This window comes from Patella vulgata, chromosome 3, assembly GCF_932274485.2.
Source record: "Patella vulgata chromosome 3, xgPatVulg1.2, whole genome shotgun sequence".
Taxonomy (NCBI): Eukaryota; Metazoa; Mollusca; class Gastropoda; family Patellidae; genus Patella; species Patella vulgata.
The window spans coordinates 8,840,807-8,858,589 of record NC_065881.2 but is presented as its reverse complement, the minus strand read 5'-3'; the positions used below and the strand labels follow the sequence as shown (position 1 = coordinate 8,858,589).

The 17,783-nt window shown below is 37.8% G+C and overlaps 1 protein-coding gene across 2 annotated transcripts in view; it reads left to right on the top strand.

Moving 5' to 3' along the window:
* LOC126815904 (lysophosphatidylcholine acyltransferase 2) overlaps positions 1-17,373 on the top strand; it is a 43,568-nt gene extending 26,195 nt beyond the window's left edge. For both annotated transcript variants that reach the window (XM_050541999.2, XM_050542000.2), the window contains 8 exons: positions 2,142-2,176; positions 4,352-4,406; positions 8,583-8,665; positions 9,457-9,582; positions 11,616-11,766; positions 15,159-15,257; positions 15,642-15,783; positions 16,539-17,373. In XM_050541999.2, coding sequence (XP_050397956.1) covers positions 2,142-2,176; positions 4,352-4,406; positions 8,583-8,665; positions 9,457-9,582; positions 11,616-11,766; positions 15,159-15,257; positions 15,642-15,783; positions 16,539-16,669 — 822 coding nt within the window. In that variant the 3' untranslated portion in view covers positions 16,670-17,373. The remainder of the gene's footprint in view (positions 1-2,141; positions 2,177-4,351; positions 4,407-8,582; positions 8,666-9,456; positions 9,583-11,615; positions 11,767-15,158; positions 15,258-15,641; positions 15,784-16,538) is intronic.
* The last annotated feature ends 410 nt before the right edge of the window (positions 17,374-17,783 follow it).

The window sequence follows — 17,783 nt, the reverse complement described above, 5'->3', positions numbered from 1 at the left end:
TATAATCCAAAGATCTTTATAATCCAAAGATCTTAGTGCCTTTCGATATTTGCGCATTTCAGACCATAACTTCCTGGTTTATGGACCCTGATTGTATGAAAAATGGCTTTTCTTTTAGCTTGTTCTCTATCCATCTCTTGCAAAATTTGGGTGTATCTTGCCTGTATCATGTATGTCAGTATCATTATATCGCTCTTTTAATGCCCATCCCAAACCCACCATCTGATGATAAGGATAAAGCACACGACCACGACACTTCTCTCATAAAACTGCTGTTTTAAAAAAAATTATTTGTAGCTGAGCAAGCATTGTTGCCCCCCACCCCCCTCCCACAATGGAGCCACCCCTGTTGTAATATGCATCTTTAAGAAAAGGTGTAATATTAGACTTCATCGAAGTCTTTAACAGAATAGAGTAAAAATTGTAATATCATTTATTTAGTTTATTGATTTTGATAAGAAAACGGCATGTGTGTCTATTGATTTTTTTTTAAAAACACCCACAACTGTTCAGGCATATCTTTCATATTCACTGTACAAATATTATAATATCTGGTTTAAACAGATATATTTCACAGTACAAATATTATAATTAAAAACACTTATATGGATATACTACTTCTGAATTTATTATCATACACATACAAATATCGTTATCAAGTAATATTACTTCTGTCATCTTGTTAATTCTTAATTAATGATTAATCTGTTATATGATTTAATCATTGTTATCTGTATATTGCACCACATTTTTGTTATATATCATAATTTGCTTGATAACGATATCTGTATGTATATCGAAACGTAGTAGTATATCCATATAATTGTTCTTAATTTGTGAAATCTACTTCTAAATGTCTTATAAGGATTAAATATTATAATATCTGGTATATAATGATACAACTATTCAGGTATTCACACTGGTAAATACTGATAAAAATGTTCAGGTGTATATTTCATATTCACTGTATAAATATTACATTATATACCGGTAAATACTGATAGCAGAGCGCAATTCACTGTGTACCATTTTGAATTAAAAGAGTTTTTCAAGGCTCTTGGCCGGATTTTTTTAAAATTCATTATTCAATGTCTAATGGTATTCATATGTCTGGCGCAATATAGCCCAGTTGGAGCTGACGTGCCATAAAACCATATTTCATTCATTCATTCCATCTAATGGTATTTGAGCTATTTTTTGTCTCCTATGACATATCTATTAATATTGATTCAGTGAAGGGAGTCACGGTGACTCAGTGGGTAGATGGTGGCTCGCTAACTTTGAGGTCCTGTGACCGAGAAACTGTATCAGGATTTTCAGATGTGGTTCCCCCCGTGTCTCAGTCTTGTGCAGGACAGAGGGCCTGGCAAGGGGCAACATATCATCGTTTGGATGGGAGAAAAAAAAAACAAAAAAAAAAACGGTACACATTGGCATGCTTGTAAAAGAATCCTTGACAGATGGAATTTGGAGGAAGAGCTCAATTGCCCAGGCAAAATTTCCCTCATAGTACACTGTATGGCGTATGACCGTCTTCATTAGCCTAGTGAAATCAGCTAATGTTCAAAAATAATCCGAAAGGGGAAATTATATTGATTTGAAAGATGAAAATGCATCAAAAACGTTCCAGAAATCGGCCATTTCCATTCAATTGAATATTTGAATACTGTGAATAATGAAATTGACATCGATGTGACCAATATGCTGTTTTAAAATTTATTCTATAACTACCTGCAAAAACAAGCAAATATCATTGAATACGGCCATTGAATACAGCCATTGAATAACCTATAGTTGTATTCAATGGCCATTGAATAACCTATAGTTGTATTCAATGGCTTGAAAATGTACTACTTTTGTCCAGAATGACGTCACTTACAGAACTACGTCAAACTGTAATGACGTCACAACTAGGCAACCACAATTTTTGTAAAAAAGAAAGAAAAAAGGACGGAATTTTAACGTGAGTGGTAATGATTTTTTATGATAATTTAGATAGTACAGTGTATTTTGTGATTTGCATGTAGTTATAGAATAAAAACAGAACTCAATGACCATTGAATACTGCTCGGGTTATTCAATGGTTCTTGAACCATTGAGTTCTATCTATATATTACTTAATTAAATTTTTTTTTCTTTAGGATACCATTACCTGGACATGGGAAGGTCCTGGAGCGTAAGTTTTTTTATTATAAAATATTCACCAATTAGCTTGTTACCACTTCTCTGCTGTGGGGGTTGGATGGCCAAATGGTTAGCACATGAGCGCTGTATCATAAGGTCTGCCATTGAGAGGGGATCACGTGGCTAAGTGGGTAAGACGCTGGCTCGCTAGTCTGGAGGTCGGGTGTTCCATCCCTGCATTGGCCGAGAAAGTTCATCCAGATTTTCCAGCGTGGTTTCCCCTTGTCAGTGATGCAGGACGGAGGGCCTGACAAGGACATTTGTCTAGTCGTTCGGATGGGATGAAAAACCGAGGTCCCGTGTACACATTGGCGTGCACGTAAAAGATCCCTTGGCAGTTGGAATTCGATATAAGAGTAGGCGGTAGTGCTGCTGCCCGGGCAAAATTTCCCTCATAGCACACTGTATGGCTTATGCCCGTCTTCATTAGCCCAGTTTAGGAGCAGAAAAGTAGGTTGTTAAACCCCATTTCATTTCATTTCTGTCATTGAGTCAACTGGTGGGGTTTCGATTCCCCGGTTGTACGTGACAAGCAGTAGGGTCGCCTGTCCAATCTCGTGGGTTTTCTCCAGGTCCTCTGGTTTCCCCCCACTGCTAAAGACCCCTAAGCGCAAGCAAATTATTGAAATAAAATTGAACCATATGTTAGTCCTGAAATGACCTAGTTTGTGTCGAGTGGACGTTAAACACAGTTTCTCTCTCTCTCTTCTATGCTGTCCTTTTTATCAAAGCAAATTACCAAAAATATCTTCGTTCACAACTTCACATACACCCAGTTCTGGATGGTTCAATAATAATTATACTGTCACATAGTAGTCTTTGACTTCCTAGTCTGGATGGTTCAATCATAATTATACGATCTTGTAGTAATCTTTGACTTCCTAGTCTGGATGGTTCAATGATAATTATACTATAACATAATAGTCTTTGACTTCCTAGTCTGGATGGTTCAATAATAAATATGCCATCACATAGTAGTCTTTGACGATCAGGGGCTTTAAAATTGTTTCAGACAAAGACTTACAGTGTGTACTGACCTTGATAATTACATGTTTATAATAGTGTAATTACCAGTACTGCTAAAAGTGTTTCAGACACAAGACTTACAGTTACAGTGTGTATTGGCCTTAATAATTACGTGATTATAATAATATAATTACTACTATATATTACGTGATTATAATAGTATAATTACTACTAGATGTATTATGATATCATTAATCTTATTCCATGATATAATTATAATTACAATACTCTTAGCTACATTAGGACATGTAATAGAACTATTCTGGTTCTCAGAGAGAGAGAGAGAAGAGAGGAGAGAGAGAGACTCAACACAAACTAGGTCATTTTGGGACTAATATATGGTTCAATTTTATTTCAATAATTCGCTGAAACCGAAGAACTCGGAGAAAACCCATGAGATTAGACAGGCAACCAAACTCCTTGTCAGGTACAACCGGGGAATTGAAACCACACCAGTTGACTCAATGACAGACTTACGATACAGCGCGCACGTGCTAACCATTCAGCCATCTCTCTCCCCTACCCCAACACCACCCCCACGTCACTTAAAAAGAGCCGCATGACCTGTTTTTCTATTTTCAAAAATAATAAATAAAAACCGTCTCATTAATTACTGCGCTTAAATTACTGCGCTTAAACGTTTTCCCCAGGTTACAGGAAGTAACTCCATTAAAAATTCAAATTATTCTGGAAATGGACCGTTGGCACACTTATCAAAAAAACAATCCTATCATACATGATGAGATAAATGTCTGCCTTCAAATTAGTGATCCTTTGACAAAAACAAAAACCTTCCTCCCATAAAGTCTGTCATTGAATTAACTGGCGTGGTTTTGATTCCCGGGATGTGACTAGGAGTAGAGTCGCCTGTCCAAACTTGTGGGTTTTCTCCGTGTCCTCTGGTTTCCTCCCAATGCTAATTAAAGACCCCTATGCGCGAGCAAATTATTGGAATAAAATTGAACCATATGTTATGTTAGTCCTGAAATGACCTAGTTTGTGTCAAGTGGACATGAAACCCCATCTCTCTCTCTCTCTCTTTCTCTCTCCCCCCCCACATCTAATTTTTAGGAAGGATTGTCTCTGGTAACCAGATTATTTATTTGTCTATGGCCTTGTATAAAATTGTTTTTTTTTGTAGCTTTACACTACTGTGGCTGACCTTATGCCAGTTTCATAATTATATGGAAATTGAGGTAAGCACGTTTTTTTTTATTGATCTTTAATAATGATTTTGACATTACAATACAATATGGTGGCAACATTGCTTTATGTTTATACGCCCATATTTTCATTTGTTTGGACGTATATTGTCGTCGCTCCTGTTTGTCCGTCTGTCTGTTCACATTTTGTTTGTGGACACTCTCCTACAGAATACAATTTTGATCCAATTATGACGAAAATTTTCAGCATGGTTCGCCCTTGTCAATTGTGCACGTTGGCATGCACGTAAAGGACCCTTAGCAGTTGTAATTTGATATAAGAGTAAGAGTAGGCTGTAGCACACTGCATGGTGTATACCCATCTTCGTTAGCTTGAGGTCCCGGCTTCTATCTTGGTTCCACAGGATTTTCCGGTCTTGTATCCTCTGGGCGTTTACCCATCTTCATTATCCCAGTCGGGACAGAACAGTAGGACGTTAAACCCATATCATTTCATTTCTTTATTCTATATATTCATTTCTTGTAAACTTAAAGGGACTATCCCGATTGGAACAGAGTCTCAAAAATAAAAGTTCGAGTACGTATGAAATTTAAACGCCCAAATATAGAGAAATGGTGAATTTACCTTGTCTCAAAATTTCAGCTCAAAATATTGAGTCGTTTGGACATGAAAGTCAAAAATGCTTATCCGGGCACGTGACCCTTTTAAGATTTTGGGTCAATTTTTTCGTTGGGCGACCTGATTCCCGTTTCTTTAGGGTCTATACAGTCCGTGTGCTGGACTTCATAACGAAGGGTAAATTTCACCTACACATTATTTTTATAAAATAAAAGTCTGGTTTTATTCAGACACCGTATAATACAGTTTGGACACTGGTCTCCATTTCCAGATGAAGACTGGTGGGTTTAAGTTGTTTGAAAATGTATGACAAACATTGAGTTAGTTGCTCGGCTCTTAGGTAGAGGATTTTAAGGGATTTTAACACAAAATTAAGCAGTTTTATTCGCCAAAATATTATCGGGATTTGCCCTGAGCCAATTAAAAGATTAGCTGCCCTACCCCTAAGCTAATTAAATCAGCAGGGCCCATCTTCCTAAGCCAATTAGTGGATTATTGTTAGGGTGACCCGTGCACTTTACAGAAAGTTGGTCTCGACACGGCTAAATGTGCACGCTTCAGTTGCGTGTCTCGAACTGATTTCTGACTACCCCGCACTCGCTTTGAGTCGATAAATAGCCATGGCACGTGCAATTCTCTACAAATATATCAACTATTACAGCCGTAAAAAATCTATTGTTGACGTTTTTGAATAGCAGTAAAATTTAGCTTCTTGGTTATTACAGCAGCTTTAGTAATTACGTTTGTTTTATTTTTTAAATTGCTTTATCATTAACTGTACCGTTAAGAGCGGCATCTTTTGGTTTAGTACAAATACTATCTCTGAATCACTTTCTTTAGCAGGAACATGATACTAGCAGTAGTTTCATTTTACTTTTACAAGTTTCTTAAAACAATTGTTGAGTTGTCTAAAGTGCTTATTTCTAAATTCAATTTCTTGTTCTAGCTTTCTGTTATGTTTCGTAAAAAAGTAGTCTTGATTATCCCGACCTGTCAATCAGACGTAGAATGGTCGATAGACTGGTTAAGCGAGACTAATTTCAAAACAAGGGCACGTAACCTATCTTTTACTCAAAAGTGTCTGGATGTTATGGACGCAACTTGGAACCAGTTTTCAGTATATTATTTATAGATGATTAATGGTCATAGCTCATTAAGTACAACATGATCGTTTATTTAGTGACTATAATTGTGTGAAACTGATTTGAGGCTTGGCATATATATAAATATTGTGGCGTAATTGTCGAGATATTTGGAGATATTTTTTTATGGTGGGTCACCCTATTATTGTTAATCCTAATACCCTCTACAAAATTGCAAATAACTAAAAAAATATTTTCTATACATAGAAATACTCTGTTACAAAAATGTACAGATTGTCGTGTTCTTTCCAATGATATAAAATTCAATTTTACAAAGTAGAAATTATATTACTATAAATAACACTGAAAAGTCAGTTCCACTAAAATTATGACTTTTCTCTGTCATAATGGTAAAATAACGTGAACAAGAGTATCCCCTAATAATATTTTTTTAAAAATAGAACACAAATATAGTCCCTCACGTTGGCAGCAGTGTTCAAAGTAAATGTAAATATAACTTTTAAAAAGAAATATCACCCCAAGTGACGGTCATTTCATCGCTATCGGCATTTTAACATTTCTGCCTTTCTTTGGATATATGATCGTCTTCTTTGCTTTATTGCGTCGAAAATAAAAATATATAGTTGAAATCTTCGACAATGTAATATTCCTCTATGTAGCTTGTATTAAATCCCAAAAGTTTTGATTGAATTTAGTTTTCCAAAGTCTAGAATTATTAGCCGTAAGTTTTGTGTTATCAGAGACTTTTGGCAAGCGGATTTTTCCCATCCGTATCCCGTATCCGTATCGTATACGTGATACGTTGCGTCAATGTAGTTTTAGAGTTTTGGCAGATTTTAGCAATTTTTGGTTTCACTAATGTATCATTTCAGAAAGTTTAGCCAGTATGCAGACAGGCGGGAAAAATATATAAATTCCGAGAAAAACCCATCAAAAATAATGATTAAATTCCAGTCGTTATCACTGTTAAAATCAGATCAAATATACACCTTCGTGTTCTATTATACACATAGATTCATAAAACGATATGATGCAACATTTCAGCGTCTAAAAGTAGCAAAAAAGACGGTAAAAAGACGACAGTGTTATACGGACCATTTCTGTATGAAAGCCGTTCCATACGTGCTGCCGTATCCGTGTGCTGTATCACGTATGAGAAATACACAGACATTGATGACGTCACACGCAAAATCCATACGGATACGCGATACGGACCAGGAAATTGCGCTTGCCAAAAGTCTCTATCGTCTGTTTGAAAGCGTACCGTATCCAAGATGGCGGCGACACGCTTGATCTCGGCTCGAGTATCCGTGTTCTTCGCATCATAACGTCCCCAAAAAAAAAAAAATAGTTGATTTCTTCGACATTATCATATTCTACGATATGTCTGGCAGTAAATCATAAAAATCTGATTCCATTTCACTCTTCATATCATAAAATTATTAGCCGTAAGTGACAACATGAAAATATTGGAATACTGCCAAAGTCATTGACACGGTGTGAATTTTCACCTCTGACCTATTACGTAAATACTGGAAGATCCTTTGTTGAAACGTATGTTTTTTATTCGATAATTGGCGAATATAACATTCCTTGCCATTGGGTGCTTTATTTCTATTACTAAATCACCATTAATTTATGAAATAAACACAATAGAAATCTGTTGATTGATCTGGCGCTTTTGTTCGCTAATGCCGTTGCAAAGAATGATGGGTCCACGAGTTGATTCGCTACCGTGAGTCACTTGGTGCGAGTTGATTCGCTATTGTCAAAAATGGGTTAATGATAGCATGACAACACTTACCTTTTTCCTAGATTCTTCATTAGCCCAGTTGTTGCAGAAGAGTAGGACGTTAAATCCCATGAGATATACATTGCCGTGTACATTAAAGATCCCTTGGCAGTTGGAATTTGATATAAGAGTAGGCCGTAGTGCCGCCGACCTGGGCAAAATTTCCCTCATAGCACACTGTATGGCATATGCCGGTCTTCATTAGCCCAGTTGGGGCAGAAGAGTAAGACGTTTAACAACCCCATGAGATATAATGTTATTGGCGAATGTATAGGGCGGTCACTGCCTTGAGATATAATGTTATTGGTGAATGGCCAGGGCAGTAGACGTGAGATAAAATGTTATTGGCGAATGCCTAGGACAGTCACTGCTATGAGATATAATGTTATTGGCGAATGCCTAGGACAGTCACTGCTATGAGATATAATGTTATTAGCGAATGTCTAGGGTGAACACTGCCATGAGATATAATGTTATTGGCGAATGTCTAGGGTGAACACTGCCATGAGATATAATGTTATTGGCGAATGTCTAGGGTGAACACTGCCATGAGATATAATGTTATTGGCGAATGTCTAGGGTGAACACTGCCATGAGATATAATGTTATTGGCGAATGTCTAGGGCAGTCACTGTCATGAGATATGTTATTGGCAAATGCCCTGCTATGAGATATAATGTTATTGTATATTTCAGTATTTACCCGTTTATTATCCAACACCAGAAGATAAACAAGATGCTAAAGTCTTCGCTAATCATGTCCGTGACAAAATGGCAGAGTAAGTGTGTCTTGAATAAATTAAAGACTAGATGTTGTATGTATATTATATAGGCATTAAATACATTATCTCCCTTACATGTAGGTGATATGTGAGCATAAATTCCTAGTGGGGATACCCGATTGAATGATCCGGAAATAGTGCCAATCGAGTGAAAAGGTGGATTTCGGGCTGCAGCGCATGTGCCAATTGCTTATCTCGACCAACCATGATAGCTGAGACTACAGTGATTAAATAATTGCACGACTGTGACAAATCAACTTCTCACTAAGTGTAGCCCCTTGTACTCAGTGGTGCAGGACAGAGTGCCTGACAAGGACAGCTGTCTAGTTGTTCGAAGGAGACAAAAAAAAAACCAAGGTCCCATGTACACATTGGCATGCGCGTAAAAGATCCCTAGGCAGTTTGAATTTGATAAAGGAGTAGGCCTTAGTGCCGCTGCCCGGGCAAAATTTCCCTAATAGCACACTGTATGGTGTATGCCTGTCTTTATTAGCCCAGTCGGAGCAGAACAGTAGGACGTTAAACAACATTTCATTTCTCTAAATCTAGTATTATAATAGTGGGTGGAACAGTGCAGGTCATGTGGATCTTAGTGCTATGCTTCCTGGAGTAAATACTTTTAGATAGTCTACACAGTCTTATCAGTGTGTTGCTAGGGGATTTTATTTTGGTAATGTTTGACTACATGGGCTGCTTGTGTATAATATTTGACTACGATGGCTACTTGTGTAATATTATTTGACTACATGGGTTACTTGTATAATATTATTTGACAAACTTTATTGTAGATGTTTGAAATGTCCAATAACAGATCATACATATGATGATTGCCGTCTAATGGTCCGAGCTGCTAAACTCAATCTTCCCATGGCAACTGGTCTCGTAGAATTTCATAAACTGCACAAAAAATTAGGGTAAGTGAAGTGTAGAACGTGAATTAGAAATACAGTGCACTCTGTCACATCCGACATCGTACAGGATCGTTACAATATGTCGGATTACACAGAGTGTCGGAATACCCAGTTTTCTCAAAACCGGAAATATTGTAACTTCGAAAACCGGAAGTATTATTAAAATGTAGCTTCGATCATAGAACTTCGAATCACCAGAATGTTATTCCCTTTAGAAATGATAAACCTTGCTGCACATTTAAAATTTTGTTACATTAATTTTTATTTCATTTAACATGCGTATCCATTTTGAATAGGTCAAATCTGTCGTTAATATATATTCTTCGCTGTCTTCAGTTTATCGCACTCTTGTCTTTGCTATCACGTGTTAATTGATAATGGGCGTACTCGATTGAACGTTCCCTAATTGAATTCTCTCAATCCCAAAAGTAGCGACAATCGAGTGAACATGGGTACTTCGGACTACAACGCATGCGTCAACTGGATATATAAATATCTCATCCAACCATGCAGCCGAAACCTGTTCGTAGTGTTTAATTACGTCACAATTCTACTCACACCACCTCCGTCGTCGGGACTGACAGAACTGTGACAGGACTGAATTCCGCGTCACTCGATTGCAATTCTGTCAATTCGGGACGTTCCGGACTGTGACTCGAGCATCCCAGGTCGTCGGCACACGGTTCGAAGAGATCCGTAGGGTTACCAAACTTATAGGTTATTCAGGTTCAATCGGCATGCGCAACGAATGTTTCCAACAGGTGATAGGAGTATTTTTACGACTGTGAATTCGGGGGAAAATTCGTGGATATTCTTGAGTATTTGTCACAACTGTCGTACAAGAGATTAAAATTATCAAAGTAATCAACAAAGACCCACGGTAGCGAGTTTTAATCTCACAGATAATTGATTGGTGATTGCTTGTTAATCTTTTGTGGCTTCACACCCATCCAGTTTTAATCTCACGGATAATTGATCGGTAAGTGTTTGCTTCACACCCACCGATTGAAGGCCGGATTATACGGTGTCGATTCAATGGAAATCTTATGACGGGACGGCTGATTGATGTCGTAATCCGGAACGTACAGAGGTCGAATTACCCAGAGATTTTTTGGCTGAAGTAATAAGGAAATAAATCGGGACATGAAAATGGTGTCGGATGTAACAGAGTGCCGGAGTGATCAGAGGTCAGATGTGACAGAGTGCACTGTAGTTGCAGATCTAATTGATTTTGTTTATATATAAATGCATTATATAAGAGCTACATGTAAACAGGCCTGGAAATAACGGTTTTACATGTACCGGACAAAATGTCAGGCACTAATGAAAATGTACCTGACATTTTCAACCTAGTACCAAACACGTATTAATAATATCAATAAAAAAAGACAAATCAGTGCCGGACAAAATGGCAAGCACCAGAGGTTATGTGCCTGACAAAGCCTGAATCTGTGCCTGACATTGTCTGTGACAGGTGCCTTATTTCCAGGCTTGCATGTAAATCTACCTATTCTGGCTACAATTGCTATGTCAATTATTATTTAGATATTTATTGTCAATAATCAGATCACTTGGCCATCAGGGGTGGGGTGGGGGGCGAGTGGTTAGTGCATGTTTGTTGTATCATAAGGTCTGTCATTGAGTCAACTGACATTGTTTTGAATCCCCTTGTCATACGTGACAAGGAGTAGGGTTGCCTGTCTAAACCCGTGGGTTTTCTCCGGGTCTTCCGGTTTCCTCCCACTGCTAAAAACCCCTACGTGCAAGCAATTTATTGAAATAAAATTGAACCATATATTAGTCCCAAAATGACCTATTTTGTGTAGAGTGGACATAAACCCCCTCTCTCTCTCTCTCTCTCTCTCTCTCTCTCTCTCCACTCTCTCAATGTCATTCTTTTCTTTGCTGCTGATAAATGTGTTCCAGTTGTCTGGGGAACTTGTTATTTTATATGAAAATTATTTAGATTGAGTGGTCATATTGCATTGCTTAACTTCAAAACAAATTTCATAAACTGTTTAAATCCTGTTTTTCAGAATATCATTTGCACAGATGCACGATCATTTAGAGAAATTCCGTAAAATAACAGACAACAAAGCGGGGAGTATTACGATAAAGGAATTTGCAATGTATTTACGTTTACCAGTCTCTTCAACATTACAGGAAATATTTGATACATATGATAGAGTAAGTTTATTTCCTTAATCTATCTGTATTAGGAGGTGCAGGAGGACCACACCACACACAATTACACAAAACAAAACTACGGACAAGACACAATACATACACATCAGGGGCCTGTTTCTCGAAATCTTAATTAAAGATAAAATCCAAATTTTAGGAGATACTTCAATTTTGATTGGCTAAGCACTAAAATCAATCTAATATTATCCAATCAAATTACTAAAATTTGGATTTTCTCTTAGTTAAAATTTCGTGAAACAGGCCCCAGATTAAGTGAATGGATCTGGAGACTAGCCATAAGCATCCACTGTGCTGTACAGAACTGGGTTTCTAAATCTACAGGAAATCAGGAAATATTTGATATATGTGACCCGCTCCCACAAAACCAGACGCTTGTCGCATAACTTCATTTTGTACTACGGGCACAAAAGCATAAACTGTATACCTTTTTGTTGCTGTGAATGAGCCAAACTCAACTCAACAACAAATTTAAAAAAAATTGCATATTTGGAAAGCTTAGGCTGTGGACTATTCAAATATACTGCCAGCTCTATTTTTATAAAAAAAAAATGACCAAGAGCCTGGTTTTGTGGGGAGAGAGAGAGAAATGGGGTTTAACGTCCACTCGACACAAACTAGGTCATTTTGGGACTAACACATGGTTTAATTTTATTTCAATAATTCGCTTGCGCGTAGGGGTCTTTAATAGTGGGAGGAAACCGGAGGACCCGGAGAAAACCCACGAGGTTGGACAGGCGACCCTATTCCTTGTGACGTACAACCGGGGATTCGAAACCACGCCAGTTGACTCAATGACAGGTTTTATGGTTTTGTGGGAGCAACTCACATGTATGATAGAGTTATTTATAAACTATCATACTCCATCTGATTAAAATACAGATCTTAATTTCGTTTCGTTTTTTTATACTTTCGATAGCCTACACTACATGAAGATCTGACAAGTTATAGCGATAGGTCACGTCAGGGGTCAAAAGACCGACTTATGACCCTTTTGACGTCGGACATTTGATTAACCAATCAGCATTGATGTTGCTAGTAGATTACCCACAGTTCCGTGAATAAAACATGACAAATGTGAAACGGAGTAGAACCGCATTACAAAACAGTAAACTAATTTATACGAATCAAAACCACACAAGTTGACTGAATGACAGACCTTATGACCTCGATAGATTGAAAAAGAAACACCCATAATGTGAATAGTTTATGTCTAAACATTGTTTATGATGTTTATAGAAAGATGGCTTTAACACTCATCCAAGTATTATCGGGCCTTGTTGATTTCTATTTAGACCTGAGAACATGCCGTTATGGTGCCAAATCCAACTCTTTCTACGTCTTTGGTAGTCATATTTGTGGTCTAACTATTTGCCAATTGAAGTAAACATGTCTGGCGAATGCAATCGAAATAAAATCGGAGGTCTAAATGATGTTTGATAGGAAGAGACTGATTAATCTATTAATAGATTAAGAATGAAGTACAGTTTTAAATCCTGATAGACCCCCGAAATGTATAGGCCAGTCGATTTATGATTTTACCCCTAAAAACTTGTATGGTAACGTTTTTACTGCCAGAGTTATGGCCCTTGATCACCTCGAAAAATCTTGTGGACGCTCTAGAGGCTAAAGTCAATATCCGTTTGACTTTAAAGTTATACATAGTGCTTACGGATATGAGACGTAGAAGCCTATTGATTTTCAACGATTTCCGATAATTACTGCCAGAGTTATGGCCCTTGATCACTTTCAAAAATCTTGTGGATGCTCTCGGCAATATTTTAAAAAATAAATCAAGAGCAGGAAAGGGGTTCACTTTTGAAAAACATTATGCAGTAACAAATTGTCCATTTTGGCCGTTAAAGATACATTATGGGAGATAAGATAATGAGATGGCAGTTCTCGCTATAATAGTTAAAAACTAGATAGTGTAAAGGTAATTTGCTGAAAACTTCAGTCAAATTGATCCACTATGAACCGAGAAAGAAGCGATGAAATTTTGGCATAGTCTCGGTCATCATTACTAAAATCATTAATATAAACAGCTTAGTCTCGATTATCCACTTTTATTGATTTAATTATCAACGGCCGTTAGCGGCATATAGGAATCTAATCCAGCCAACATCGAAGGCTAGCCTTGACATCGAGAGTTTATTATGGTCTGGATAAGTTAATTAATGTCTAATTGATAATTTAGATAACATTTCAGGCCTAAAGAAAGACTTGTAATAAGCAGATTTTGCTCTTGCATAATGCATGTTTAATAAATAAGACAAATGAAATATGAAGGAATTGAGATCTTGAAGAGAAATTTTGTTTACAAGACAAGTAAATATGTTTTTGACAAAACTTAAAATATAGGTCTATCTCCAAAAGATCACGGTTCCTTTCGATGTTGGCCTCAAGGATTATGGTCCCTGATTGTAGGAAAAACCCCGTTTTTAGCTTGTGGATACTCTAGAGGTCACAATTTTCATCTGATTTTGAGGAAACTTGAATTGCATCTTTCGATATTTGCGCATATCGGGTCATAACTTCCTGAATTATGGCCCCTGATTATACGAAAAATCATGTTTTTAGCTTGGACCAAAACTGCCCGACAAAATGGCTGCCCCTCATATGCAAATAGTGTAAAAATATGATATATCAATGTTGTGGACCCTCTAGAGGTCACAATTTTGATCCAATTTTGATAAAACATGACACATATCTTTTTAACCTAAAGATCTTGATTCGCACATATAGGATCATAACTTCCTGAATGATGGTCCTTGATTCTACGAAAAATCTTCTTTTTGTTTAGCTTGTTCTCTATCCATCTCTTGCAAAACGTGGCCTTATCTTGCCTGACAGCCACTGATTAACTATTATAGTGAGAACTGCCTAGCTCTTCATCTAATATCACATAATGTATCTTTAAGGTGTAGGTAAGGGGGTTGGATGGCCGAATGGTTAGCACATGCGCGCTGTATCATGAGGCCTGTCATTGAGTCAACTGGCGTGGTTTCGATGGCCAAATGTTTAGCACATGCGCGCTGTATCATGAGGCCTGTCATTGAGTCAACTGGCGTGGTTTTCGAAACCCGGGTTGTACTTGACAAGGAGTAGGGTTGCCCGTCCAACCTCATAGGTTTTCTCCGGGTCCTCTGGTTTCCTCTCATTGCTAAAGATCCCTACGCGCAAGAAAATTATTGAAGTAAAATTTAGCCATATGTTAGTCCTGAATAAAATTTAGCCATATGTTAGTCCCGAAATGACCTAGTCTGTGTCGAGTGGACGTTTAACCCCATCTCTCTCTCTCTCTCTCTCTCTCTCTCTCTCTCTCTCTTTCTCTCTTAAGGTGTATGTAACTAATTTATATTATATGTATATTACAGAATAGTTCAGGAACCATAGATTTTAGAGAGTATATCATAGGATTATCTTTAGTATCTGGTCCAGCAAATACTGAAGATACAATTAAACTTGCATTCCAGGTAATTATAAGGGACCATTTCAAAATTTGAACTCTCGCGTACAAATGAGGGTGTGCCACGGTGAGTAAGAGAGTAAGACGTTAGCTTGCTAGCCTGGAGGTTGTAGGTTTGCTTCTGGTGTTGGCTGAGAAAGTTCATCAAGATATTCAGGCGTGGTTTCCCCTTGTCAGTGGTGCATGACGGAGGGCCTGACAGGGACAGTAGTCTAGTTGCTCGGATGGGACCCAAAAAAAACCTGAGGACCTGTGTACACATTGGAGAGCACGTAAAAGAAAGATCCCTTGGCAGTTGGAATTCGATGTGTAGCCTATGAACGTCTTCATTAGCCTGGTCGGAGTAGAACAATAAACCCCATTTCATTTCATTTCATTTTTTTTTTTTCAGTTATTTGATAGTGAAAATAATGGTTATATCACTGAAGATGGTCTAACTACTATACTGCATAATGCATTTGGTATGAATAAAGATGATGTTCATGAATTGTTTGAAGATGCAGATAAAGATAAAGATGGAAAAATATCTTATGGTAAGTTTCATCTTGTATTAGAAGGATTTAGCAGTTGACTCTAGATACATTACTAGAACCATGCACACTGTTCTTCAATTGTAGGAGGGTTGGATGGCCAAATGGTTTGCGTGTGCGCGTTGTGTCAAAAAGGTCTGTCATTAAGTCAACTTACGCGACAAGGATTAGGGTCGGCTGTCCAACCTCGTGGGTTTTCTCCGGATCCTCTGGTTACCTCCTGCTAAAGACCGCTACGCGTAAGCAAACTCATGAAATAAAATTGAGCTATATGTTAGTCCCAAAATAAACTAGTTTGTGTCGAGTGGACGTTACCCCCCCTCTCTCTCTCTCTCTAAAATTTTCAGGAGGGTGTGGAGATGGTCGAATGGTCAGCGCATTTGCATTGTAATGGTCTGTCGTTGAGTGGACCTTAAACTCTCTCTCCCCCTCTCTTTCTCTTACGGGGGGTTGGATGGCTGAATGGTTAGCGTGCGCGCGCTGTATCATAAAGTCTGTCATTGAGTCGACTGGCGTGGTTTCGAATCCCCGGTTGCACGTGACAAGGAGTAGGGTCGCCTGTCCAACCTCGTGGGTTTTCTCCGGGTCCTCCGGTTTCCTCCCACTGCTAAAGACCCCTACGCGCAAGCGAATTATTGAAATAAAATTAAAACCAAATGTTAGTCCCAAAATGATGGGCGATTGGTTAGGGCGAATGGTTAGGGCGTGCGCATGTGCATTGTAATGGTCTTGTCATTGAGTCAATTATACTATTTCAGACGAATTTCAACAGCAAGCGGCTGATAAACCTGATTATGCCAAAATATTTGTGGCCTACCAAAACATGGTGAATAAAAATGGACACCCAGAGCCAGCTCAGGAAGAAAACCAAAAGGCAAAAACAGAATGAATTTTTTAAAACTTTCTGTTATGTTTTAAGTTACATATGTTTTATTGTATAATGTTATTTTTATGACAAAAATTGTCCTGATGCAATTGATTATGTATGTGATGGCGGAGATATGTTAATCTCTTGAAAAGGAATTCGCTCAAATTTTAGTGTAATATGGCTGTATTGCATATACGCCGTATGTCACCATGACGATTAGGATAAACGGAACTCAGAATCAGTTTGATGGAAGTAAATCAAAATCAGGATTTGAGTTTTAGACAGGAAAAAATGGATCTAAATGTGATTTGTTGTGTTATTTAAAGGTGGAGGGTCGGGGGTAGGCGGAGTTTCTCTCAGGTAGTGTGGTTTTCAGTTCGCTTGTATATGACAAGGAGTAGGGTGGGGTCATCTCTGCCCAACCTCATGGGTTTTCACTGGGTACTATAAAATATAGATGACAAGGGCAGCTGTATAGTTGTTTGGATAGGACAAAAAAACAAGTTCCCGTGTACACATTGGCGTGTATGTTAAAGATCCCTTCGCAGTTGGAATTCGATATAAGAGTAGGCAATAGTGTGCCGCTATCTGGGCAAAATTTCCCTCATAGCACACTGTATGGCATATGCCCGTTTTCATTATCCAAGTTGGAGCAGAACAGTAGGACATTAAACCCCATTTTATTTCATTTCTGAAATCCTCCCTTGTCCCCTGTAAGCAAACAAATTTGTATGACCTCCCCCCCTCCACGAAAAATTTAATTGTCATCAACAGCTGCCAATGCGTCCATCTGTCTAAAAAAGATTTCCTTGATTTTGATAACGGACCATCGTACAGATCTGTAGATCCTGTGAATTCTTAATCTGAGACAGTGACCTAAAATTTTGTGCCTGCGATACACAGGCTAAAGCAACATGATTTTTCAAGATTTGTCCCTGCCTTACAAAGTTTTCCTATTTTTAAATGACTTTTATGGTTTATTATTTAATTTTAATTCTAAAAAAATAATTATACGAGAATTACTCTTTAATTGAGTTTATTTCATCGTAAGCGTCAAAAACCAAAAGTTAAAAACGTTGATGATGTCTTATGCTATGTTCCCACTATCACGATTCGCACTACGATTGAAATCGTG